The sequence below is a fragment of the Lepisma saccharinum genome, chromosome 6 (assembly GCF_977018435.1).
Source record: "Lepisma saccharinum chromosome 6, izLepSacc3.1, whole genome shotgun sequence".
NCBI lineage: Eukaryota > Metazoa > Arthropoda > Insecta > Zygentoma > Lepismatidae > Lepisma > Lepisma saccharinum.
This window is the reverse complement of record NC_139234.1, coordinates 20,373,760-20,400,922: the sequence shown is the minus strand read 5'-3', so window position 1 is coordinate 20,400,922 and position 27,163 is coordinate 20,373,760. Positions and strand designations below refer to the sequence as shown.

General features: G+C 40.2%; 1 protein-coding gene across 6 annotated transcripts in view; it reads left to right on the top strand.

Moving 5' to 3' along the window:
- Window positions 1–27,163, top strand: part of LOC145988615 (uncharacterized) — a 627,408-nt gene that overhangs the window by 574,182 nt on the left and 26,063 nt on the right. For all 6 annotated transcript variants that reach the window (XM_083123631.1, XM_083123628.1, XM_083123627.1 and 3 more), the window contains 2 exons: window positions 13,553–13,627; window positions 26,565–26,637. In XM_083123631.1, the coding sequence (XP_082979757.1) occupies window positions 13,553–13,627; window positions 26,565–26,637 (148 nt within the window). The remainder of the gene's footprint in view (window positions 1–13,552; window positions 13,628–26,564; window positions 26,638–27,163) is intronic.

The window sequence follows — 27,163 nt, the reverse complement described above, 5'->3', positions numbered from 1 at the left end:
CACATGGAAGAGAAAAATAATCTTTACAGAATCTATGTTGGGAAACCTGATGGTAAGAGACCTTTAAGAAGATCCTGGATGAAGGTGGAAGACAATGTTGGGATAGATCTGAAGGAAATTGACAATGATCAAGATTGGACTGATCTTGCCCAAGATAAGGATAGATTGAAAGCTTCGTAAGGCAATGCTCCCGCAGACAGCACTGAGAGAGGGCCCCCCGAATTAATGGTGTGTGGGGGCTCAAAAATGTGGTCTCGTCATTAAGGAACCTTTATTCTAACCATTGGTATTTCTTTAAAAAAATTTAAAGATATGCATTTTTAGAATGGTAGAGTTTAAACATTATGAAGCTTGATCGATTCATTGAAATTAAAATTGTGGGTGCGTCAGCACTTAGGCTATTTTGCCTATTATACGGAGCCCAACTCCTTACCGTAGCTAAAATCACCATTGTCTCTGAGGAATAGCATATCCTTACTTAACTAAAAGCTGAGGCTGTGCTCCTTTACTGTACATATAAGGACATAACACAGGACAACACACAGCCCTACAGATGATTATACTGGCCGTAGGGCCAGACGCCAGAGCCTCGTTGGCCTGCAACATTGAAGTTACCTGTACTACGTGGAAAAAGTGAGGTTGACATTTGGGTACCCTTACACACCATGAAGCTTGTTGTACAGTCACGGACACTTCTGGGTTGTAACGATTTCATTGAAAGTCAATGTATTCATAACAACCCAAAAGTGTCCGTGACTGTACGTAGGACAGTTCCGAAGGAAAGATGGAGGGACGGGTCCCCATTGCCGGCACTGGCCCGTGAATTAGTTTAACGATGTCATTAAAGCGATACTACACTCAGCCCTAGCATTTCTTAAGAAATACAATTGTATCTATTGTATTATTTTGTAATAGCTGGGAACTGTAGCCTCTTTAGAAAAGAGACAGAGAGGTATTGTGTGGGGGGAGCCGATGAATTATGAAACTCATCGCATTTTAAAGCCCTTCACAAGCGGCATCTCATTGTCTCTGTTTCTCGCGGTTGTCCTTTCTTCCAAATGCCGCTATGCGACGAGAAAGCTGTCAGTGAAACACACATCAGGTGCAACGATGTTTCGTGTTTTAAAGTGTCTGATTTCTTCTCACAGACGGCGAAACAAAAGACTGGCGCAGACGTTAAAGAACCCGAGAACATGCTTCACTGCCCGTCCCTCTGTTGGTTGAAGTTTCTCCTGTCCCGTGGTGCTTCCTGGAGCTTTGTATGTCTTATAATGTTTAAACGGTTTCACTCCTTCCTCAGTTTCATGGTTATGCAGCGGTTTCCATAAACATGGAAGGAAATGGGATTCAGTAGAATGGATACGGATACAGTGATTTGAGAGGTACAGAGTTCAACATCCATTGTTTTGAGCGCGCTTGTGTGTATGCATATATAAATCGTTCAATTTTAGAACAGGCCACAGAATTTTCAATTTTATAGTAAAATTTCCATAACCTTGTGCTACCACTAAATAAAAACTAACATTCGCAAAATGATTTTTAGCTTTAAAAAAATTTAAAACACAGCGAATGGAGCTGAAAATTTCCCGATTCCCTTCCCAAAGTACTCGTATATAGATTTTTTGTGATCGTCGCTGTAATGTGTCAATTTTCAGGATCATATTTTTTTTAAGTCACTTAAGAGTCATTCCTTATGAAATCAACACAGCCCACAACCTGACCAACTCCGATTTTCATGAAATTCGGGGAGTTGAAACTATGCATAGAACTTAGTTACTATGAAAATGTTGTGTCTCGTGCGTCTTGTAATTGTTAAATTATTCAAGGTCAAAGTTAGCATAAATTGTCCCTTTTGAGCCCGCTTAGCTGTACTAAATGTGCTGTAACTCCATCGCTATTTCGCCTAGCAAGCTCAAATAAAGCTTATTGTAAAAGGAATTGAACAAGCTTTCCAGTGATATATAACAAGCCTACAGTTGGATAAAATATAATTTTGTCACGTGACCTTGACTTTTGACCTTGAACATTTCAAAACATGTCATCGTCAAAAATCATGAAAAAATATATTTGGTCCCTCATGACATACTCTAAAACATGTCAAAAAATCATTATGGGACTGCAATGGGATCAGAAGATACAAAATAATATGTGTAACTATGTGACTGATAAAAGCCCCATTACATGAACTATGAAGAGTCAAAAGTCCCTTAACACCCCCTACAAAATGTAAAGGAGTTATCCTTTTCATGAAAGAAATATGTTAGGCACAGGGAGATCCCTAGCTGTGTGTGTGTCAAGCGCAGGTTCAGCATATTGTTAACCCCATATTGAATTCAACACAAACATTTCAAATATATATCAAATCAGGCTAGAATTTCACGAGAAATGAAGCGGCGAAGGTTTTTCCAACGTATCTTTAGATATCACATTTAGTACAGATAAGCGGGCTCAAAAAGGGCAATTTATGCTAACTTTGACCTTGAATAATTTGACAATTACAAGACAAACGAAACTAAAAAAATCATAGTTACTAAGTTCCATGCATACTTTCAACTCGCTAAATTGCATGAAAATCTGAGTTGGTCAGGTTAAAAATTACACATATCTGTGTTACTAAAGCTTTAGCCATGTAATTTAAAAACACTTTTTTATGACCAAAGTGATGTTCTGGGAATGGCTCTTAAGGAACTTAGAAAAAAAATCCTGCGCCCAACCTTGCCTGGACACGCTATTTATTATCTGTGAAAAGTTTCAAGAAGAAACATTTCCAGTCAGCGCGTCGCACATTCTGTTAGTTGGAACAATTTTAAGACACGTTAGAATCTTTTGAATTTCATTCAACTGTCTTTCCTTCTCTGTGCCCAACAATTCCCTTGGTGCATCATGAGAATGCAACAGAACCTTCCACTCTGTCGAACGTCACGCAGCTTCCATTGTTGTGGGATAAGATCCGACGCGTCCGTGGAAAATTGCTGACCATCGTTTTGTCGAGCTTGTGCCAGGAGCGAAGATCTTCAGTCTGCAATGAACCATCTTTCTGGGTCACGGCTCAGATCTCTGCGCTTCACGCGTGTGTCCCAGCCATGTTTTGCGGAAGGAGATATTGAAAAGAAACTGGAACGGTGATTTCATTAACGATTGTACTTTACTGGAAAGAAAGAAAACCTGTGGGAAAGAGAAAGAAGAGGGATTGAAAGAAAGAGTGGAAAGTTCCCTGGTAGAGCAAGAAGTCGCAGAAAAAAAAGGATGAATGACGCACGACAGATGTGCTGTCTGTGAAGTCTGCGCGAATCGAGTCTTTCGGGATGCATTGGGACGTCGGCGAGGTTCTTCACGTCGAGTTTTAGCAGTAGCTGCAAGTATAGTTTCCAAACGAACTGTTGTCAGGAACCCAGAATTGTCGCTGTAATCAATAAGGATCAGATTTTTTCCTTATAGTTGCCTATTTTCTCCTAGTTTTACTGTTCCAAAATTTAGATTCATTAATTGATTGATTTGTTTTTATTGAACTTCGCTTTGGTGCCACTTTTCGCTAATTACGAAGATGAGGATGCGCGATGATGTGGCGAAAGTGATAAGGAATCGGTAAGAGTATCGGCATCGGTTCAAAGCGGCATCGGCTGAGCCCTTAAAAAAATCCATGCAAAGATTTGGAAAATAGGGTCCTTTCCTAGTACGGCAAAGTTTAACCGTAACTCTATGCTCAGATGGGCTCATTGGGATCGGAACCACTGACGCAACGGAAGTCGAACCAGAGACCCTTCAACACAGAACCACTATTTAAGCTCCCAAAAGGCTTCTTTGTGTAGCTCATTCTGGGCCATCCGTGATTTTCAAGACCTTATTTCTGACCTTGCCATTCCTCCATGGAAAATCGCGAGTGCGTCAAAAAAGATGATACTCTAACAGAATGCCACTATTAAAGAGAAATCACGAACTTGATTGATTGATTTGATTGATTGATTTATTGTTTTAAGTCCACTTTATGCACAGTAAGGCTAATTGGGACTGGACCTACAGTTTAAAGTGGGATCCGAACCACTTGTGCCTCCACCGGGTATCGAACCCGGGACCCCTTGATTACAAGGCGACGACGCTACCACTGCGCCATTCGGGAGACCCAAATCACGAACTTGAACCCGGGACGAATTAGTGTTACTCTCTCATGACCCGGAAGCCCTCACCTTCCATTGTCAGTCGAACAACATCCGTTGCACACATCCCACAATCGAAAGCTTAATGAGAAGAAAAAAGTCCAGAAAACAGCACATTCCGAGCACTGGGCAATATCTCCTGGCACTTCGTTCGTTAAATTGGAATGGTTTATCTTTGTAATAGAAATACCACATATCACCATTTTTCACAGTTGGTGCATTATTATTTTCCTACCATTACACACCATATTATTACATTTTAGCTCCTGTGTATGTATTTGTAATATGCGGATACTATCTCTCTAAATATGAGTGTACATCGAAAAAGAGTTTGCGAATCCTCTAAATATGAATGAGCATAGAACAAATTTCTAAACCAGGAGATTGTGGCACATTGCGATTGATTGATTGCTTGATTTTATTCGCATTTATGCCACTTGTGGCTAATCGCGAAGATGAATGATATGATGAAATTGATGAAGGGTCACTCACAAGGAACACCCATGACCAGGCCGGGATTCGAACCCGGGACTCGCGCTGTACTAACCACTCCGCCACGGAGGACAACACAACTCTAAAATTTGACAGTTATGTGGATTTATCTCAAAGCATAAAACTCAAATTTCAGAATGACATATGCACAGGTATGCGTGAATAGCTTAGGTATATGTGCATGCGTATGAGCGATGGCCAACCCACGGCATTCGCAAAGTTGTCACATTACTTACATTTGTAATATTAAACAATTAGTGGAGTATGTTGATATTGAAATTATGTGTGAGATATTTGGTTTCAGTCGGGCAACAAAATTCCTGTGTGACATAGCCCACCCCTTCTCCCCTTCCGGATGACCTCCCCCTTGTTCGTTCGTTTTTTGAGGAACGTCGCTCTTGTAGCTTGTTATTTCAGATTGTCCGCGAAACACCGCTCTTCGTACAAACTATTTAATTATATATGTGAATATAATTAAATTAAGGAGGTGATAGCTTTACTCTACACTATATTTAATGTATGCTTAACATTTGCGTTTGTATACTCTTATATATATATAAAATCTTATTTTACGTCGATTCTCTGTCACTTTTGCTAATGACGATTATGAAGATGAAACAGTGATTACATGAAATTGATGAAGGGACATTTTCTGACCAAGCCAGGACTCGAACATGGAATATAGTCGACCGCGCAACGCGCTTGCCACCGAGGTGGCTGTTTTAAGATCATATACGTATTGGCGTTATTAGGATTTTGATGACGTACTTGTATGTACAGTAACGGACACTTCTGGATTGTAACAATCCCATTAACTTTCAATGCGGTCGTTACAACCCAGAAGTGTCCATGAGTGTACGTGCCTTTGGTATTTATTCTATTGAATAATATTGTCGTAGTTGTAAACAAAGAATGTAAAATATTCTATAAAAAACTAGAAAACACTACCAATAAATAAGTGGTTTACCCAAGGAATGTTATCGAGTTTATATATAAAAATGGTCTTGCACCAGTTTACGTAGCAACGTCTAACTTAACATTCACGAGCAATTTATTAATTGGCCATTTTTCGAGTGAGCACCTCTCCTCTCGTCTTTAATTGGACAATTTATTTAAGCCGGCAGTGGGGATCGAACTTACAATATACCTGTGATTTTACTACAAATGTGTTGCGCTAACAAAATACTCCGCAGTAACGTGTGACTTGTACGCCTTACTTAGATAATAAAGAAGTAAATATTGGTCATGTTACAGGCGAGAGAGTATTCAGTAAGAAGCACCATTGCCATGGATGTAGTTCGAACCCAACATCCTTCATTTATCGTATTGATACGCTATAATTCCTAGACCACACACCACCAGGCTTACTGACAATTATAGTTTCAGCTCATTAGGTGTTTTGTCTGGAAATAATTGATAATATAATGTTTAATCTATGTGCGTGAAAGTTTGACCTACAAGCGGAAGTTTACCTGCTGTTTCTGCAAAATAGGGAGGGAGAAACCAGGCATCAGCTGCTGAGTGGGGGACTCTGTGAGCAATTAGGCGCCATTAACGGGTAAAAGTATTTCGTGAGAATCATCATGCGGAGAGAAGAGAGATCCGTTCTTACGTTTGGAAGCGTTTCTGTCTCTCGCCGGGAACAACTTCAAAATGTGGTCCCATGGTCATATAACGAAGAGGCGGAGAGAATCGCATATAGAGAATTTCGTAACTTGTTTGTAAGGAATCGACATCGTAATAGCATTCAGGCTTGTTTACTGTTATTTATTTCGTTCAGAATGGGAACATTATTTATTGAACATCTCCAAATTAAAGAGAAAGTTGCAAATGTGGTTAGTTCGTTCTTTTTTTCTGTGGAGGAAACTTGTTGAGGAAGTAATTTAATCTATGTGATGTGCACGATCATATGAAGTCTCAAGTAAGTGTGGAAATTCCTCAATATACAGCGTGATTCAAAAGATCCTTACACGTTCACAGCGCTATAACTCTTCGCACTATACATGAATAAAAAGGAAAACTCTCAGTTTAATTTAATTTCAGTAAAAATTGAAACGAAGGTAGAAAATGCATTTTGTTTGATGGAGATCTACAAGACAGAATTCCGTCATCGCGATGCAAAGGAAGTTTGGAACATCTTTCCAATCCATTCAACATCGGTGACCATGACATGGAACATTTAGAGTTTTCCTTTGTATATGTATATTTATCTTCTATACATATGAAAATGGATGTATGTGTGTGTGTATATGTTTGTTCCGGCATAACTCTCGAACGCCTGGAGCAAGTTCAACACGTATCACTTGCAATCTCGAAAGAAACACTGTGGGGTTAAGACACCCCTGACACCCCTAGGGGCGGAAGTGGGAAGGGGGTGACATGTAAAAATAATCGAAAACGACCAATATTAAATTCCGCACAAAAATCAGCCGTGACTCTGTCCATCCCGCACAACGATGGTGTTTCTCGGGTTGTCTAACATTCAGACTGATATGATTTTGTGTTGCGAAAACGACCGATATTAGTGTAGAATCAATAGTTTTCGGAGTCGCTAAGCTAATTGGTGATATTCAGGATGAAATAAAATTACTTACATTTTACACTATAGTAAAAATTTATCATTTTCCTGTCTAATAGAAGATTGGGATAAATAAATACCCGGGCAACGTCGGGCAATCAGCTAGTATATATATACGTGTTGCTACAGTATATTGCAATTCAAGAATGTTGTGAAAATGTAAAGATTATTTTTAGTCACGCTGCATATAAAGTAGCACATTGACCGATCGAGTTGAGCCGTCGACTCACGACTCGCTACCGAATGTTCCTAGTTCGAATCCAGGTTTGGGCGTGAGTATTTCTAGCTCTCTCTTCATCAGTTTCATCTGATCATCATTCATTCATCATTATTGTCGCGATTAGTCCAGTGTGAAAAAATAATACCTAAAGCAAGAGTCACACACTTTGTTTTTAATCGTACTAATTGCTTCATAATTTCCTCCCTACTTCAACAACCGAAATATTCTCACTACGATATCCCAAGCAAAAATTGTCTATTGCTGGCAACGTGTCAGTCCACACAACAAGCAGTATCCAGGATGTTATTTTAAGGAGCATAGGGACTTTCCACTCTATTCTCAGAGCAACGTAGCCGGCCTCCGTGGCGGAGTGGTTATCACATCGCGTACGACGCCAAGGGTCCCGGGTTCGAATCCCGGCTGGGCATCAGTGTTGTTTATGAGTGTCCGTTCATCAATATCATCACTCATTACCATCTTCACGATTAGCCAAAAGTGGTAGAAAAGCGATGAGAAATAAACCAAATCAATCAATCAGTCCGAGTGATGAGAATTGCAAGTTGTCAGTGAACATTTGTCTCCTTTACAGGCGGGTAGAATAAAGTTGTCTCGATCCTCGGGCCAATCAAGGAAGATTCCTTACCATGGGGAAGACACATAGCTATCTTTGCCGTGTGTTTTTAATATCTTTGAGCTTGACATTGATTTGAGTTTTATGATTTCTCTTTCCTCTTCCACAATCTTGTTCAAAGTTTAAGTTCGTAGATAGGCCAATCGGGACTTTATCTACAGTTTAAACTTTAAAGTGTCATCCGAACCGCTATGTGCCTCCACAGGACATCGAACCCGGGACCTTTGATTTTAAGGTGCCGACGTTACCACTGCGCTGTCGGAGAGGGTATCAGAATCTTGTGGGTATAGTTTGATTTTGTCTGAAAATGCAACTTTTAAATGGTACGAGATTTTGGCTTACGAATGTTGATTACATAGCAGAAAGTCGGTCGATTTGATTACAGCTGCGATTCACGTCCGAGTATCAGCTGGAGTGTTCTGGAAGATTATCCTCAATTCCGTGGCATCCAATCAGTGTTAGCAGCTTCTTTGAGTGTGACCTTCTGAATGCGTGTGAAGTGAGCCACATTCCATGCCTAGTTTCGAGTCGATTGCCTCCGAGGAACCACTCAGCCCCAGCTTCCTCGTTCTTCGGTCCTCTCTCTCACTCTTTTCCGAGATTCGAATTTCCAGAGGACTCTTTCTAAAAAGAAGCATTTCCAGTCACGAAACAGCATAATAACTCTTCAGCAGCGTAGAAACAATTTTCGAACAGTACACAGAAATAACACATTTATTTGAATTCACAAAACACGTTTGGTAAGGTTTCTTGGTGATCGTAAACAAGATAGAATGGTAGATTTAACTAAATTTGGTAAATTTGACCAAATTGGGCCTGATGCTGCTGCTAAGTAAACTGTTTAACGTAAAATTGATAGCATTTACTTGAAATCTTCGGTCAACAATAAACACAACGACGTTATAGTTACGTCACACCGCAAAGAATAATAGTAACTGTATAATAAGTAACCCAGTGTCTAGGCGTCCGAAAGTGGGCTCCAAATTTCATTCTAAGATTTATTTTCAGGTTAATATAGCGAAAGAAAACTGTTCAGCTTTCGGAAAATTCTCGTCTGTTCATCTGGGCCTGTTTCAGGAATAGGCCTAATGCTGCAGCATCAATAGCACCCACCTTAATCCGGCCCTGTGCACAATTACTAAAATAATTTGATTCTGATGAACAATTTTTTTTATCGTCTAAATTTCCATAGTAAACAGAAATACACCTAACTGATTTATTTGAAGTAACAAAACACCTTTAGTTAAGTTTTTTTGGTAATCATAAACAAAAATTGGTAGCTTTTACTAAATTTGATAACTTGACCAAATTATTTGGTAACTGCACGATTACTAAAAGAATTTGGTTATGGTAACAATAATTTCTTTTTCGTTTTTGTTTTAAGTCCACTTTGTGCACAGAAAGGCTAATCGGGACTGGACCTACAGTTTAAAGTTCGATCCGAACCACTGTGCCTCCACTGGGTATCGAACTCGGGACCCCTTGATTTCAAGACGACGACTTTACCACTGCGCCATCGGGAAGCCCCTCGTTTGTCAGTTATTTAAACAAATATTTGGTTATCAGAAACTATTTTTTTTCCAAACAAAAGGTTGAAAATGTGCTTAAAGTTACTTGTTTTACAATCAGGGGTAAACTTTGCAGAACAAGAGGGATATTATGTTGTAAAGATTTGAAAAGGTTTTATTTGTTCGTACTCGGAGAACATAGAGCGTGAGATTTACAACAGCCATTACGGAGAGTCGCTTCCTCGGTTTGCCGCTTTCGTCCATTGTCGTTAACACACGCGCTGCAAGCATACACACACAGACACACACACCGTCCGACGCCCGTTTGTTTATGTGAGAAAAACCCTCGGTGGGACTGCAATTACAGAAAGCAGCGTCTAATTGTTAACAAACGAAGAAAAGGCGGAAGGAGGAAGCAGGCCAGCGGCTGCCTCCCGTGAACGCAGGGAGATCCGAATCGTGATCTCTTAAAACAAGATGCTTCCTGACTTACTTCCGAGAGTAATGATGATAGGGGCCTGTCCAGACGTTCTTCTATTGAGGGAAAGTGTCTTTATGGTGGTATTCATTACGCGGACGATGTTGCCATACTGGCTCTTTCCGAGCCAGATCTGGTACTACTGCGACGAGACGAGACTCGAAATCGGGACGAGACCGAGATTTAGCTGTGTGAGGCTTTAGTAAACTACAATATGATGCATATGCATGTCAACGTTACTGTTGCGATCATCAAAGATCAACACGTTGTCAGCACATAGTCCCATTGCTCCTGTTTTCGTGCTGTCGAGATCGGAGTCCGCTACAAATGTTTCAAAGTCCTCACGATGCTGGGCCAACACTGAAATTTTGGGGTCTTTCACCGGGAATCGTACCCGGGACCGCTTGCACCAGAGACGACAGCCAACCATTAGCCTACACCAGTGGTTTCCAAAACTTTTCGTTTCACGGCGCACTTAGTGTTTCAAGATCCTTCCACGGTGCCCAAGTCAGAATGTAAGGCTATCTAACATTTGCAATGCTCAGTTAGTGTGGTTAGGTTGCTTGCATTAAGTTAAATAATAAACACATGTTTCAAATCCAGGAACATTTTATGTGTAAGAAGTACTAAAACCTTGCTTAGGCTAACAAGTAAGTGCCATTTTAGTGAAAATATTAGAACATTCCGCGCCGGCCCAGGGCGCCGCGGCGCATACTTTTGGGAACCACTGGGCTACACGATAGGTCCATGCATAATTTGTCCGAATGCTGAATTATTCATGTTTTGTAGCGTTCAAGTAATACATTTCATGATATAATTGAACAACTATCTGTAACAGTCACGAGTGTACCCTGGACGTGGCTTATGACAAGTAGCTTATGTGTGTTATTTAACGCGATTGAATGTCATATCTCGAGACTCGACACAAGAACATGAAGTGCTCTTTGGACAAGATTGCAAAATTTCTTCTTGTATCGTATTTTTTCACTTGGAAAACTCCGTTGCAATTTTCCGTGGTTCGAATCCTGGATAAGGCTAGATGTTTCATTCTGTTGTTGAATCCTTCAGATAGTTTATCAATTAACCACCTATCCTCATCGTCGCGACAAAACTCGAGGTGACGAAAATGTAAATACACTCACTACTTCCAAGGATTTTTTTTTAAAGCTCAACAAAATAAAATATGCTTAGGTATCTAATTTTATTTCAGTGTGGCCAGATCAACATCGGAGAATCGCATATTACTCGTAAAACACAAGAAATTACTACAATAATATCCATGCCTTTGGATACCTACACTTTGCACAAGGTAACTGCCAAACGGATTTAAATAAAACTCCAGATAATCAGTATCAGTTTGCTGTTGGTTAGCTCGTTCAGTATTAAAGTTCCTCTATATTACTTTTCAGAATTCGTAGCCAAGAATCATTTGTGATCCCGATACAGGTTGTTGCACCTTTGTCATCGTAGCTCCTCAGAATAGATTTAACTTTCCGCTTTAGGCTCAATCTGGCAATTTTTTAATAATCCAGGTTGGCAGCACTGATTGCAGAGGCTGAAATTGAACAATGATTGGCCATACTCCTTCGGATTCTTAACAATTTTATGCCGTGTAGTCTTGCCGGATGCCAATTACGTTCAGGTGAAACTTTGGTCGTTAAAGTAATTTTTATGTCGCCTACTTGTTGGCGTTGTTTCAATTGGCTTAGAAAGTGTTCTTCTTGACCGTTCTTTTGCACTAAGGATAGCCCTCCTTTTTTTTTTTATCCTTGTTTCACTTCCTCAGGAAAAAAAAAATACTCCAATATTGAATAATTCAAGGTTTTGTGACCTTGAAAATCCGAAACCCACTCTTTAGTCATAAGAGTCGAATGAGCGTTTTGCAATGTATAGTCACGAACACTTCAATGTAAATGTTACAACCCAGAATTGAGGACTAAAAGTGGTAAACGTTGTAAGTGCGAAAAGCGAAAGTCTTGGGAAATCGCATCGATCCGCACATCAGCCCGTAACGTTCACACTAGTGACCTCTTTACACACCCTTTGAACTACCTAGAGGGCTACCAGCCACTTTTCACGTTTACCACATTATAAAGCATGTCACAGTTCACAGTTTAACGTGGTAAACAGTGTTTGAATTATTGTGGCACTTCCAGCGTTTACCAATTTTAGTCTTCAATTCATGACTGTACATCACGGTCCCTTTTAACCCCCCCCCCCCCCCAACTGGTCTTTGGAATCCTACAGAAACTTCCGATTTTTAAGAGTTGTTGTTAACCTGAGGATTTACTTATGTTGGTGTTTAATTCCACTTTATGCACAGTAAGGCTAATTGGACTGGCCCTACAGTTTAAAAAGTGGGATCCGAACCACGTGCCTCCACCGGGTATCGAACCCAGGACTCCTTGATTATAAGGCGGCGGCGCTACCGCTACGTCATCTGGGAGGCCCGGGTTGAAGTTTGTGAAGGGGCCAGTGGCGTCCGAGACCCAGTGCACATTCTATTTTGGTGGGTAGTAAGGGCAGCCGAAAAAATAGTGCGGATGCAGAAGGGCAAATACTTTCTACAGGGGCACCCTATTTAATATACCCTTATTCCCGAATGTTGCCGAAAGAAGAGGATAAATGGGAATTTGAATCTGCGTATCTGTCCATTCTGCATCGATCTCTTGTGTGGTTAGCACAACGCCAAGGGTCCCGAGCATCATGGGTGTTGTTCGTGATCAATTTCATCACTTCCACACGCGTCCTCGTATTCGCGATTAGCCAAAAGTGGAAGAAACCAAATCAGTCAATCTCGAGACAGAATTTGATTCCGGTCCAGGGCGTAGAAGGAGTTTATAACCCCCCCCCCCCCCCACTTGAAAGTGGCGAATGAAGTGTCTAGGAATTTCGTAAGAAGTCATAGAACCATAAGTGGCGGCATGGGGGGGGGGGGTGTTGTCTTCTTTTCAGGAGCCATTTATATTTATCCATCTTTTCCTGTATTTTCTTACTTTTGAAAGCATAGCCTGGGAACGTTACTGTAGAACTCTCACACAGGAATTTCAACCATACCCTTTTTACCCCAATTTAGTCTTCATCAGCGTCTTATATTAAAACCTTACTTCGTGAATAATGCCTGCTTATTTTCTAGAATTGACAGTGAACTTTATGATAACAAATTTCACTTAAAAATTCGTTCACTGTAGTATACAAGTGGGGAGTAACATCTTTGAACAGGGAGTAGAGAAACAACGAAACGAGAAGAGAATTTGCCGTGAATATTGTACAGGTACCCATAATAATCAAGAAGCTTTGATTGGTCGATCGAACTTTTGTCGGTTTCCACATCCATACTTGGTAGAGTGGGAAGACAGGACCTGGGAAAGCCATTCCGAGTAGGTTGTTGTGACTCACCGAACTTAACCTCTATTTTTCAGAATTTAATTTATGTATCTCAGCGCACGCACACACACACGCCTAAGTAATTTTATTTTTCCTCGTTTCAGGAGATCCCGACCAAATCTCACAGCACTTGTAGTGACGGGTCCTTGCTGAGCATGGGGAGCTCTGAGATGGACGAGGTAAGTTGAGTTGACTTGCCTTTATTGCTGAGCGAGGTTCAGCTGTTTCTGGTGTACCGCCTAACACCCGTCAAAAGTACTAATTAATAACGATGAAATTAACGGTTACACAGAATTTAAAGGACAAGAGAAACAATAGTAGCTATAAAATGGAAAATAAAAGTAATCCCCAAACCTAACATAACCAGATTTGGCCAGAAGTCCTCGTACCTAGCAGCGGTAACCTGGAATTCACTCCCGACGGTCAAACTCAGTACCAGCAAAGCGCAGTTCTGTCGTCTTCTACGTTCACATGCCTATAAATTCTAACTCCAGTAACATTATTTTCAGTGCTCCCCCCCCCCCCCACACCACCACCATTCCCACCACACACATATGTTAAAATTTTCATCCATGTGCTTCGAACATTAATTTCATACACACTCATTCCGAAACCCACACACCCTTACATTTTCCTTTCTTCTAAATGTGTATAACGCTCAAACTTTCTTTATTTCATTGCTACTATAGAACACTTTATACTGTATACTCATGTAAATTCATCTAATGTTCCTTAGATGTACCTTTCGTATATTTTTTACCACATAGGGCATCAAGTCATTATTTGTATTAATATTGTTCTAAATGAAATGTTCTATGGCTTAATTGTAACCCTATTGAGATACTCCCTCTGTCCCATAATTTTAATCCGGTATGCCAAAATGGTAGTACAGAAATGACAGACGAAGAGGCAGATGGAAAGCACAATTTGTACTGATCCTTGAGTAGTAAAGTTGTATGACTCATTCCCTTGTTTCATGTTCTTCTTCTGTATACACCAATGTCACAGTTTGAATATTGGGCAATTATTATGAGACAACAACCAAAGGTGTACCGGACAATAATTATGGGACAGAGGGAGTAATAAATAATAATAATAAAGTTAAAAGTGATATGAAAATGACTTCTGGCAACTCTCAGGGTTTTTTGGTTATTTATATGTGGATTTATCCTGCTTCTGATCGTTGATTAAGGAATAAATGTTTGAAGTTTCGTTTTTTCTCACTTTTCAGGAGTGCATATCAGACCTTAAGTGCTAAAACGTTGGGGTTCCAGGTGCGTGTCATGATTTTCACCCCAAAACACGAACCTCTTGTGGAACTCGAACGTTCTACGAAGGGTTGATTCCTGGGCTAGGGTGAGCGTGAAGAGTATGAGGAAAATATATTCCTCCCTCTAGCAATTTGAGTTGGTGAAGGGCATAAAAAAATCGACGTCCTTCCCGTTTCCGGAGTTTGAAACCAGGATCTCTAGTTTCGACGCAAGCTCGAGATTAAAGACTGAATGATAACAGCTCAGCTTTCGTGTTGATATAATTTATGATTTGCAAAAAAAAAAAAAAAAAAAAAAAAAGAGTAGTTTTTTGGTAAAAGTAGAACACGTTCTTACTGCATGCAAGGAGAGAGAGAGAAGAGGTTCAGTCTTCAGGAAGAGTTTTTTAAAAACCTCTCCCTTCTCTGCTCGCAACATCTGGAAGCCATACACATCCTCGTTGCATAGGTTAGAAGAAACAATTCACGCTTCCTGCATGCTGGCGTCTGGAAATGATGCAGCAGTTTTTTTCCTTCTTTTTTTTTCAAAGCTAAAAGTACCGCTAATAGGAAGTAATGGGAGAGTGAAATTATTGTCCGGGACAAGGTCGACTTCACGATTTTGGCGATGCGATGCGTTTGTGGGCGGTCTGAGTTCATGTCCTGCTGCGGGGGACATCTGGCGGGAGGTGAATGCCTCCTCTTTCGTGTGAGGCCGCAAAGGTCATAAGGTGTTGGTTCATTCTTGGAACGGATTCTTCCATTTGCGAAGGATTTTGCAGCCGTCTTTGTTTTGTGGAGGGGTGAGATCAAAATACCGGTGTAGGTAGTGATTACCGGTATATCGGTAAATTTGCCGGTAATCTAATCCAACATTTCCTCAAGCAACCCCATAACGTGCTGCTGCGAGATAGCGCCTGACATGCCACAGATGCCGGCATTTTCGTCCCGCAACGTCTCGCTTATTTACGCACATATCTTTAGCATGTAGACAATTATATTTATATTGCATGAGAGTTGTTCAAAGTTGTTCACGCGCTATCTCGGCCATAGGGTTACGCAGACCCTCTGATTATGGAAAGCAAAAACATTGGCGGCGACTGGGAGGGGCAAGGCATTTATTCTGCCCCCCCAACTACCAATATTTATATAAAGTTTCCGCCATGGGGTGGGCCTTGCCCCCAACTCCCCCTGGAAAATGAATGTCAACTAAAAAGTACATATTTTACATATATAATTTGATTTCAGTCACAGTAATTTACAATAATTATGGTGATGCAGGAACGTGATGGTTTCGAACTCAGGTTTTTTTTTTTAGAAACACTATAATGAGAGCAATTGCCTCGTTTACCACCCCCCCCCCCTACGGAAAAAAAAATATCCTGCTTGCCCCTCCCTGCAAAAATCTGCGGATGTCCATGATTAGGGGGGAATCCCCCCTCCCTTTCCCCCCACGCCTATGACCTCTGCCCAGAGCCAAAACGAATGCACTATATTATATACCGTCGGATTAAAAATTATGGATACTCTAGTTTGGACTCCAATTTAAAATTAACAAGTAGACCTACACAAAAACGAGTTACATCAAAATTTAGCTTATTCAATTCTGCATTAAGCTATGGTAACCATTTTTAAAGTACGCCTTCAATTATTTTTTTGTCGTGCTCTTTTCTTGGTGTTTTCCAAACGACTCCTCTCTTTGAAATTCACCCGATCGTGATGAAATTTAAATACGGTGCAGGTAGAAAGATTTTTAAACACAATTCTTCATTTGGAGATTTTATTAATCGGCCCAAAAAAGTTCTTATAAATTTTGTGGAACGACTTTTCGTTAGCATTGGACAGTCCTACAAATACGATGTTGGCCTTGTTTTGAAACTCTTTGCAGTAATTTTTGAAAGCCATTACCGCTGTAATAAACCAGGGTTGTTTAAGGTCCATGAATTTTAAATAAAATGAATTCCGGTCGAGGAGAGAGAATCGATCGTAAATGGGTTCTGGACCGTAAAGAATCTTTTTATTTCAATTCGGTCCAGGAACCTATTTTCCGGATCAATTTAAATACGGTCCAGGGACCTTTTTTTCCGGATGAATTTAAATACGGTCCAGGAATTTTTCTTTCTGGATCAGTTTAAATAAAGTCCAAGTTCCGTATTGAATTGAAATGAAACAATACTCAACTTGGACCGAATTTAAATTGTGCGAGGAAAACAAAAAAAGGTCCCGGACCTTTAACAACCCTGCTGTAAACTCACGCATAGGCGTAGCTAGAACTTTATATTTGGGTGTGCACAATGAAAAAAAAAATGAGGTCTTGTACCTTTTTAATAGCATGTTTTGCAACACAATCACTTGGCTCTTTAACTGCACTGATGTTTGTAAAGGAATATAAATTCACTAAATGACAGTATTGAAAATTTCTGAATATATGTAGTAGAAAAAATCAAATTGCATAGAAATTACACACACACACAAAATGTTCATAAATGTTACAAACAAATACATCAAAATACACGTCATCTATAACGAGAGACGTCTGTCAAAAGGTACAATGTTCTTAAACTCATCAATAACTTCATTTACATCAATAGACTAAGCTCTTTCCTGTTTCACAAATAGCAAGAGTAGGGCTTCCAATCTATCCTGCTTCTGAGTTGCTGTTAATTTAGTATTAACTTGGGTAAGCTTGGAGAAAGCTCTCTCTCACACGTGCAGCTTGTGACAGGTATAGAAGAAAAGCGCTGCAGTACAGAGTAGAATGCAGTAAATATCTTCTTTCTCCAATGACATCAAAAAATCGAAAATCTATAGACACCCGTTTCATCAGCGATAATGCACACGTTTGTACCAAGTAATGACATTTTCAACTTCTTACAAACTGCCGCTTATTTTCTCTCTTATTGAAATATCTGTCTTTAATTCTCTTTGATAAAGCAGCCCATTAGGGTGTGCCTAGGCACACCCGGCACACCCCGTAGCTACGCCTATGAACTCACGTTGCGAAACCTATTTCGTACAGATTAATATTTAACGGGAGTTGTGCGTTGAAGATGGTGACAGCGCGCGTGCTGTCGCTGCCCTACTCAACATGTGTGCCTCCCCGGTGGCGCAGTGGTAGAGTCGTCGCCTTGTAATCAAGGGGTCCCAGGTTCGATACCCGGTGGAGACACATAGTAGTTCGGATCCCACTTTAAACTGTAGATGGAGTCCCGCTTCGCCTTACTGTGCATGAAGTATGCGAGCTGTCACTACGAGTCGGGTAGCGTAGTAGTAACGTTGTCGCTTGTAATCAAGGTGTTCCGGATTCGATCCTCGGAAGAGACGTTGCACAGTGATTCGGATCACACTTAAAACAAATTTTCTGATCACATATTATGGCAAAATAGGCGCTGTGCTATTAATTGCACTTCATAATTACTTTGCTTACACTAACAGAAAGTCTTATCAGATGCAAGCACACAGAAAACTAAATGCATCATACCGATTGATGCACCAAAACGCGACGATTGATGCACTAAAGTGTGTGTTATGGCATCTGCGAAGAATCAGATTCATTTGATGCATTTTAGTGCACTTTTGTATGTCGTAAAAGAAACACCAAAGTGCATCATGCGATGCAAGTGAGGATTTATTTCAGTCGAGATGCATTTGATGCATTTTGATGCACCTTCATGCGTTTTGGTGCACCTTCCTGCATCTTTCTCGATGATCCACTTGGACATTTCATCTGAGCTAAAAAAAATCTGTAGCTCAGACGAAACGTGTAAGTGCATCATTGAAAAATATGCAGGAAGGTGCATCAAAACTCATCAAATGATATATTATAATGCATCTCGACTGAAAGAAATCCTCGCTTGCATCAGGTGATGCACTTTGGTGTTTCTTTTACGACATAGAAAAATTCATCAAATGTGAATCTGATTCTTCGCAGATGCCATAGAACATACTTTAGTGCACCAATCGACGCGTTCTGGTGCATCGATCGGTATGATGCATTTAGTTCTCCGTGTGCATGTGCTTAAATTTGTTTGTTAGGTAAGACCATCCTCTGCACTTATTACCTCATTACATTCTGTCACACATGTAACCATACCAGGATAAACATGCTGGTTTATAAATTGCATCCAGGATGAGTGCAGTTCTTTTCCAATCAAAACATAAGAAGAGTGGATGGCCTCATTGACGAAGTGGAGCAAAAGAGCTGGTAAGAAATTTGATACGACTTCCATTAGAGATGACGTCTAAACTTTCGACGGCCATGCATAGTCGTCATTGAAGAGTTTATCCAAGAGGATGCGAAACTGAATCCGTCAATTCTAGCTGCTGATTTTCTCACTACCCGAATAATGAGTGTTTTGAATTTGAATTTAAAGTTTTGGGTGCGTCAGCACTTAGGCTATTTTGCACCCGTCACTTTATACGGGGTCTACACCCCTTACCAGAACTAAAATAACATAACTGTAATGTGTCGTAACTTCGGTTAAAAGCTGAGGCTGTAGAGAGGCACTCGGCATACATAAGGACAAATCACAAGACAAGACACACACAGTCCTACGAAGATTATACTGGCCGTATGCCCAGACGCCAGAGCCTCGTTAGTCTGCAAACTGCAGTCCAGGGTGTACTACGTGGAAGGTCACCCCTTACACCCGAATACTGAGTGTTATTCTAATGCTTGAAACACCATATGGGGATGCTTTACAAAACATTTCAGCCCTGTAATATAACCGGCCAGTGTAATAAAACTAAATATTATACCTAAATACAAAATTATTATAGACAGGCTAACCCGTGGCTCTACAGTCCTGCAATGGCCTTGGCCTATCTCCGGACTGTGTCTCCCTCCCACAATCCTACCTAGAGGTGTGGAGACCTTCAGCCGGCTAATGGGGTGACGTGGGGTCAGCTCGTCGAACCCTCAGCCGTTACACAAGAGTTCCCAGACCGGGTACGCTACTCACTCGTAGCTTCCCAATTTCCTCACGATGGTGGGTTGCTACCGGTCCTATACACAGGCCGAGAACCCAGAGACTGAACTCAGGCGGACTCGACCCATGCCGTCCCGCAGTCTGAGCCCAAAGCACAGCGGCTTAGACAGCACTGCCACGGAGGAGGATTCGTAGCTAGGCTATCATTACAAAATGTGCTAGGGAGAGTAAAGAATTACGCTCAAAGTGGCAATTCTTGGGTTGCTCAGCCTCGTAGCTAGAGATTTTGCCCCCTTAGGCAGGATTAGAGTTTGGCACAATCCCTCGGACATTTTTATGTGCTTTTAATGTGTTCAAGTATTGGAAGTCTGTTTTTTTACAATGCTGTATTTTGAAGATAATAGTTCCCATCACTAAATAAATAAAATAAGGTATAATTTGGATTTATTAAATTTTCAAAATGCAGCATGTTTACTACCATGCTTCACAATTTAGAGGAGATTAGGACCAACAACAAGAATTACGTATAAAAACAATCCGATATACAAACAGTAAGCACAACAATGTGAATAAACACTCGCCTGGCCAAGGCCCTAAGGGAAATATTTAATTTGTACACCAAAAGCGACTGACCAAGTGGTGGAGATGCATGGTACTGTACTATGGTATAATTTGCTCAGTGGGTCATCATTTCTTACTGAGAGCACGTGGTTGTCGCCTTCCTTCTATGGTAAAAAAAATATAATAAAATAAAGAGGGCGGTAGGCAGACGTAACTGCAGAATTTTTTGTGTTTTTTTCTGCGGTTTCGGGTGGAGGTGGAAGGAAGATATGTTCTACTTGACGTAGCAGTAGGGTCAAGACAAGCATATCCTTCGAGCACTCTTTTTCCCTTGATCACTTAAGCCACTTACCAGATTGTAGCCGCGGACGAAAATGAGAATTTCTTTTTTTGCTTTTCGCTGCTAGCAATTTGACTCGGGAAGCATCCAACTTAGCATTATTCAAAATTGCTTAATGTACCTGAAACCGTTGGAAATGCCGATTACTGGGCCAGATGGCTTACGTTACAGTGGTGAATCGAAGGCCCCTAAATATAGAGAAACTATTCTTTCCATGGTCCCTTACACTAAAAGAGGAACATAAATTCCGAGCCGTGTGTCGCGGGGGAGAAAGGAAAACTTGCCGGCCCTTGCTGGGAAACCTGATGGTAAGGGTACAAGAAGGCCATACGAAGGTGGATGGACAATCTTCAGATGATCCTGAAGGATACTGGCAAGGATGGTGAAGGTTAGATTGGTCTTGCCCGAGATGTTGACACCCAGGATGCTTGTCTTATCGCTATAGTTAATCTCAGGTTTAGAAAGGCCAGATAATTTGTTAGTCAGTTGATAAAAAATACGTATAGTTTTGTCCATGTTCACGTGTAGCTTTTTTTTTTCATACGGAATGAACCGTAATACTTACAAACATGTTTTCCTTTTTTGTTAACTCTGGAAAGTTCATTTTATGTTGTGACATATTATAGACCTTCGGCCAAACGCGTTTGCGCATCTGCGCCTCATCCGTTCAACTCGGGCCATAAGGAAGGGTCCACGCACGAGTACGGTGCACAAGACACACATTTCTGCGCAGGTTCTTTTGCCTGTGGTTTCATATATAATAGTTAGTTTCGTAAAGTGTGCCGCTGGCCTCCGTGGCGGAGTGGTTAGCACAGAGAGCTACGACGCCAGGAGTCCCGGGTTCCAATCCCGGCCTGGGCATGGTTGTCATCATATCATTCATCATCATCTTCGCGATTAACCAAAAGTGGCAGAAATGCGAATAAAATCAATCAATCAATCAGTCAATCGCAATGTGCCACAATCGTCTCGTTTAGAAAGGCCAGTGAGTAGTCAGCAAATATGTTCTTTGCTCATTCATATTTAGAGGATTCGCAAACTCTTTTTCGATGTACACTCATATTTAGAGAGTTAGTATCCGCATATTACAAATACATACACAGGAGCTAAAATGTAATAATATGGTGTGTAATGGCAGGAAAATAACAATGCACCAACTATAAAAAATGGTGATATTTCTATTGCAAAGATAAACCATTCCAATTTAACGGACGAAATACCAGGAGATATTGCCCAGTGCTCGGAATGTGCAGTTTCCTGGACATTTTTTTCTTCTCATTAAGCTTTCGATTGTGGGATGTGTGCAACGGATGTTGTTCGACTGACATGACAATAGAAGGTCAGGGCTTCCGGGTCATGGGAGAGTAACACTAATTCGTCCCGGGTTCAAGTTCGTGATTTCTCTTTAATAGTGGCATTCTGTTAGAGTATCATCTTTTTTGGCGCACTCGCCATTTTCCATGGAGGAATGGCAAGGTCAGAAATAAGGTCTTGAAAATCACGGATGGCCCAGAATGAGCTACACAAAGGAGCCTGTTGGGAGCTTAAATAGTGATTCTGCATTGAAGGTTCTCTGGTTCGACTTCCGTTGCGTCATATTTCAGTGGTTCCGATCCCAATGAGCCCATCTGAGCTTACAGTTACGGTTAAACTTTGCCGTACTTGGAAAGGACCTTATTTTCCAAATCTTTACATGGATTTTTTTTAAGGGCTCAGTAGACCGATTCCACCGATGCCGATACTCTTACCGATTCCAACCGATACTTTTCGATACCGATACCACTGGTATCGGGTCAGCCGTGTTTTTTTTTTTACGTTTTTTCTATGTTTCTACGTATTCACCCTTTCGCGGTTGGACGCATCCGTTCGAGCTAGGCGCCTTTCGTGGTTGAATAGTACTGCACTTCAACGAGAGGGGAAATAATCGGCATTACAAAATCTGGACCGTTTTTTGTTGTTCAGTGTTTGATAGTCAAGTTGATCGTCTGTTAATTTCACGTTACGATTTCGTATTCATCTAGTGCACTTCGGCGGGCGTGGAGCCAGATATAAGTGTGGGTTTGTTCGTGTTTATGAAAGACTTCAAGCATGCTCAAATGTAAGACCAAGAACATTCAATCCATAGAATGACAACGCGAGAGCGGTAGCAGTTGGACCACTTTGACTAACGACAAGAGCTGAAACGCGTGCGAATAATACCACGGTTGTCTAAATATGTGGGGCAGTCATCGCAAGTCACCATCGAGTTCTGACTCTTAAAATAAAGGGGGCGGTAGAAGGTAAAAAAATTAGCAGTGATTTCACTTGTTCACATGCATAATTCAGGTCGCCAAGCTGAGCTTCGAACCTTTATTGCTGTGTGAAAAGAACAAGAGTTGGACGGACGCGTACCAGTACGAACTAAGGTTGGATTTTTTCTATGTGCGTTTTCTTTTTCTTAGTTGCTGCAAATCAGCTTTTATGAACTTGCTTGTTTTGCATTCATGGGAGAGAAACATTCGTCTTTAACACTGTTATGCAAGAACATGTTACAACATGCTATTGGTGGCTTTGTTAAACTACCAATGAATGAATGAGTGACACATGTAACAATTCTGCACCCTTCAAAGTACAAGAGGATAATCCCCTTTATCTAAAATCCTGCTACGACCCTGGGGGTAGGTACTTAAATGTTATTTACCACGGATACAGAAAATATCAATCTCAGGGGATATGTTCTTTATTCGAGAATTCCAAATAAGAAAGCGTTTTATAGCCAAGAGGATATAGTTAAATGTTGATCTATATTCTGAGACCTGTACACAATACAGAGAAAATATATAGCGAAGCTTGTATATACATTGAAAAATATATATATATATATATATATATATATATATATGCTGATTCCAAATTTACGTCGGTTATATTCTTCTTAATTATATATGAATAACTGAAAGGAAATCTCCTTCTTCTTTCTTCTCGTAATTTGGGAAAGGCTTCTTCTTCCTTCCTATCTTTCATTTTGGAAAAGACTTCTTCTTTTCGTCCTTCTATTTTTGGAAAAGACTTCTTCTTTTCGTCCTTCTATTTTTGGAAAAGACTTCTTCTTCAACGAAGAAGAAGCCTTCATGGCGTGTTGCTAAGCACAGGGGAACACTTTACTTTTTTACTTCTTCTTCTTTTCTTCTTTCTATTTTTGGAGAAGACTTATTCTTCTTTTATTCCTTCTATTTTGGGAAGAGGCTTCTTCTTTTTTTTTCTCGTAATTTCTGGGAAAAGGCTTCTTCTTCCTTCCTATCTTTGATTTGGGAAAAGGCTTCTTCTTATCTTCTTTCTATTTTTGGAGAAGGCTTATTCTTATTTTCTTCCTTCTATTTTTGGAAAAGGCTTCTTCTTCTTTCTATTTTTGGAGAAGACTTGTTCTTCTTTTCTTTATTCTAATTTATTGTCTTTCCTTTTTAAAGCGTAATCTTATTTATTACATATATGCGCTCGCTTTCCCCGCTTCTTTGGCGTTATACAAACGACACAAGCTATACTTATAGAAAGAGTAGCGTCGACTAAACTGACAATAGCGCCACCTCCTATGTAACGACCAAAAGGGGAATAGCCCAGGATCGTTAATAGCAAAGCGCTGCCTATGGCCCAGTGCGTCTAATAAGAAGCGCAACCATAAGTGCTTCGGGGCGTCTAATTTGGACACAGCGCCATCGAGGGACGGACAAATACAAAAGCTGACAATGTTCTCCTCGTCAGAGGATCAAAAAGGAGAGAGAGATACATTTCTGAATTCATTTGCTCACTTATTTACAACATTTTATTCACTCCTTCTATAATTTTTATACTCTTCCTTTATATATTTTGCATTTACTATAATATATATAATCACTCTTCTCCGCTCCTAGTTTCTACAATGAGCTCTGCTCTTCTTTATATGACGCGCTGTCCTCTATCGTTGCTCTCGGGAAACATTTCTTCCTTGCATTTTTCATTGTGTCGTCGGAACTGGCACGTGACAATCCTTACCATAAAGTTTAAAAAATATGGGGTGTAGAGAGCTGCCTGAGAATGCAAGGTTGTGAAGGAACTTCCACAAGGCATACACAACACATTAAAAAGGTTATAGGAGAGAGTTAAAAACTTCCTCAGAAACAGTTTAGAGACCCGCTCTTCTCCATTTGTTAAGACATCATCTCCCAACATGGATGATAAACAGTTGGGAAGATTAAAATTCTTCTTAACGAAAGCAAAATCGGCACATTCAATAAGAATGTGCCGAACTCTTAAAATAACATTACAGGCACTACACATTGGAGGGTCCAGCGTTTGCAGAAAATGGCCATGGGTGAGATGGTTGTTCAATCCAAAACAGAGTTGGAATAACTTATCGGCAGGATGGGCGGGACGAGGAACCCCATGTACAGTGGTGGGCTTGATAGCGAACAACAGCAAATGAACACCAATTTTACAATTTTGATCCTTCTTGACAGGTGGCGGGAAGATTAAGATGAGATAAAGGGGAACAAGCTTCGCGCTATCAAGCCTAGGTATGATACCTGGTGCATTCGTGAGTTGAGAATATCGCATACCCTTGGGAAAAGAAAGGATTCGGTCTCCCGAGTAATTGATGTGCCAAATGCCAGATTATAGGATCATTTCATGAGAGTTCAGAAGAGCTTGTATCATCTGGATACTTTTCAATTTGCCGTTGGACTTCTCCCATCCACATGTTGTCCTGAAGAAAATTGCTTACATTCACTTTACAATCACATTTGTCAAATTGAAGCTTTCATAACTATCAGTTTCTTTTATAACAATACAGAGCTTAAGGCCAACTTTCTATTATCTTCGATGGTTTATGAATGCCGAGTACACTCTTCATATTATTGATGCTGTAAATTATCGCGTCTAGATGCAAAAGAAGAACAAGTAATTGCTTGAATGATAAAAGCACACCTGTGACTCCGTAACATGACTACCTAGCCCCCCAAATAAACTGAAATGTCCTATCCTTCCCTCTACACAGAGCTTTTAAAAAACGCAGGTTTTTTCCATGAACAATCCTCGAATGCATTATTATTACTTTTGAGAGCTAGAGATGGAACAGACAAATCACGAAAATTCTCAGAATGTTAGTGACAGTGGTTCTTTATTAGCATGCAATTGGACATTATTCATTATCTAGAGCTTCTACTACCTTTCAAGAGAACACCCCTTCTCTTGTACCCAAGTGTACAATTTCCTTTTGACAGTGGTGGAGATTGAACCTGCGACAGACCTGTGATTTGATTAGAAATCCAGTGCGCTAACCAACTACTCCGTGAATTGTACATTCACCTTCTCTATGCATCCTTGAACAGAACATAACATTCCATTCACAGTGGCCAAGAGTCTACCATTCTAAATGAAGCTCTGCCATCTTAGCAGCAGTAATGTTGCTATATTGGCAGTAACACCAATGTTGGCAGAAAGTTGTCTTCCCTTCTAAGTCTTCTCAACTTCATTATTATTATATTAATTTATGCCATTCATGTCCTAAATTAATTCTTCATTCAGTTATTTAATTCTCTTTTTAAAGCTAAAAGAATATCAATAATATTATTTAAAATGCTCTTAAATGTATTATTGTTCATTGTGATATCAGGGCTCTTGTCACAACTTTTCATTCTCGCGAATCTGCAAGTTAGCATAATACAATTATTGGTACAGAAATTAAATTTACCACTCAAAAAAATATAATAAGAAAACCAAGCACTGTTTGCAGGACAGCCATTGAAATCTGCCGTACTTTTCAGTGGGTCATTTCAATGTTGCTTTAACCTAGATCAAAGTTAACAAGAATTCAGTGGCAAGAACAACCTTATTATTCCTATTAACACCATTAGTATTTTGTGTTGACTTATAATTGCTTTCAGAAAGCAAACAAAAAATGTTACAATTAAATTTTCAACACGTGCACTTTCCAATACTACCTGCTGTATTAAATGGAAACAGATTGTATTTTGTGTGGCACTATTTTAAATAGTGAAAAATTATATATATATTTTTCTTTGTAGGATTCATACGGTCACAACTCTGGACATTCCTCTAAGGTGTCACTGCATGATAAGCGGACAAACCAGGATAATGGTATGTACTTAAATTGTAATTGAATATTTTACTATGTTTTTTTGCAGTGCGTACTGTATTCTGAAAATTCTACAGTGTACAATAGATTTTCAAGTGGCCGCGGTGGCTCAGTCGGTAACGCGTCTGACTACCATGCTGATCACATCACCCCCACTCACGACCGGATCAAGAAAGTGTGGGGTCTTACCCCCACACCCCCTATACGCCTTCATGGCGTGGTGCTAAGCACAGGGGAACACTTTACCTTACAATAGATTTTCAGAATGTTAAAGACAACATGGGCATTTTCAGTTGAATGTGTTAAAATAAGTTATCAAATATAAAAACTAAATATGAAAATTATATGTGGGTATCATATACATGTATATATCACTAGAATCATGCAGTATTAAAATCAAGTTTAATTTCTTTTTGAGCCAGTAGGAGAATTTATCTTTCCTTCCCTTGATGATTTTTCAGTTTTTAATTTTTTTTTTTTAAGAAAAGTGCTTTTTACTAAAAAATTATGTAATGAATGATGGACGGA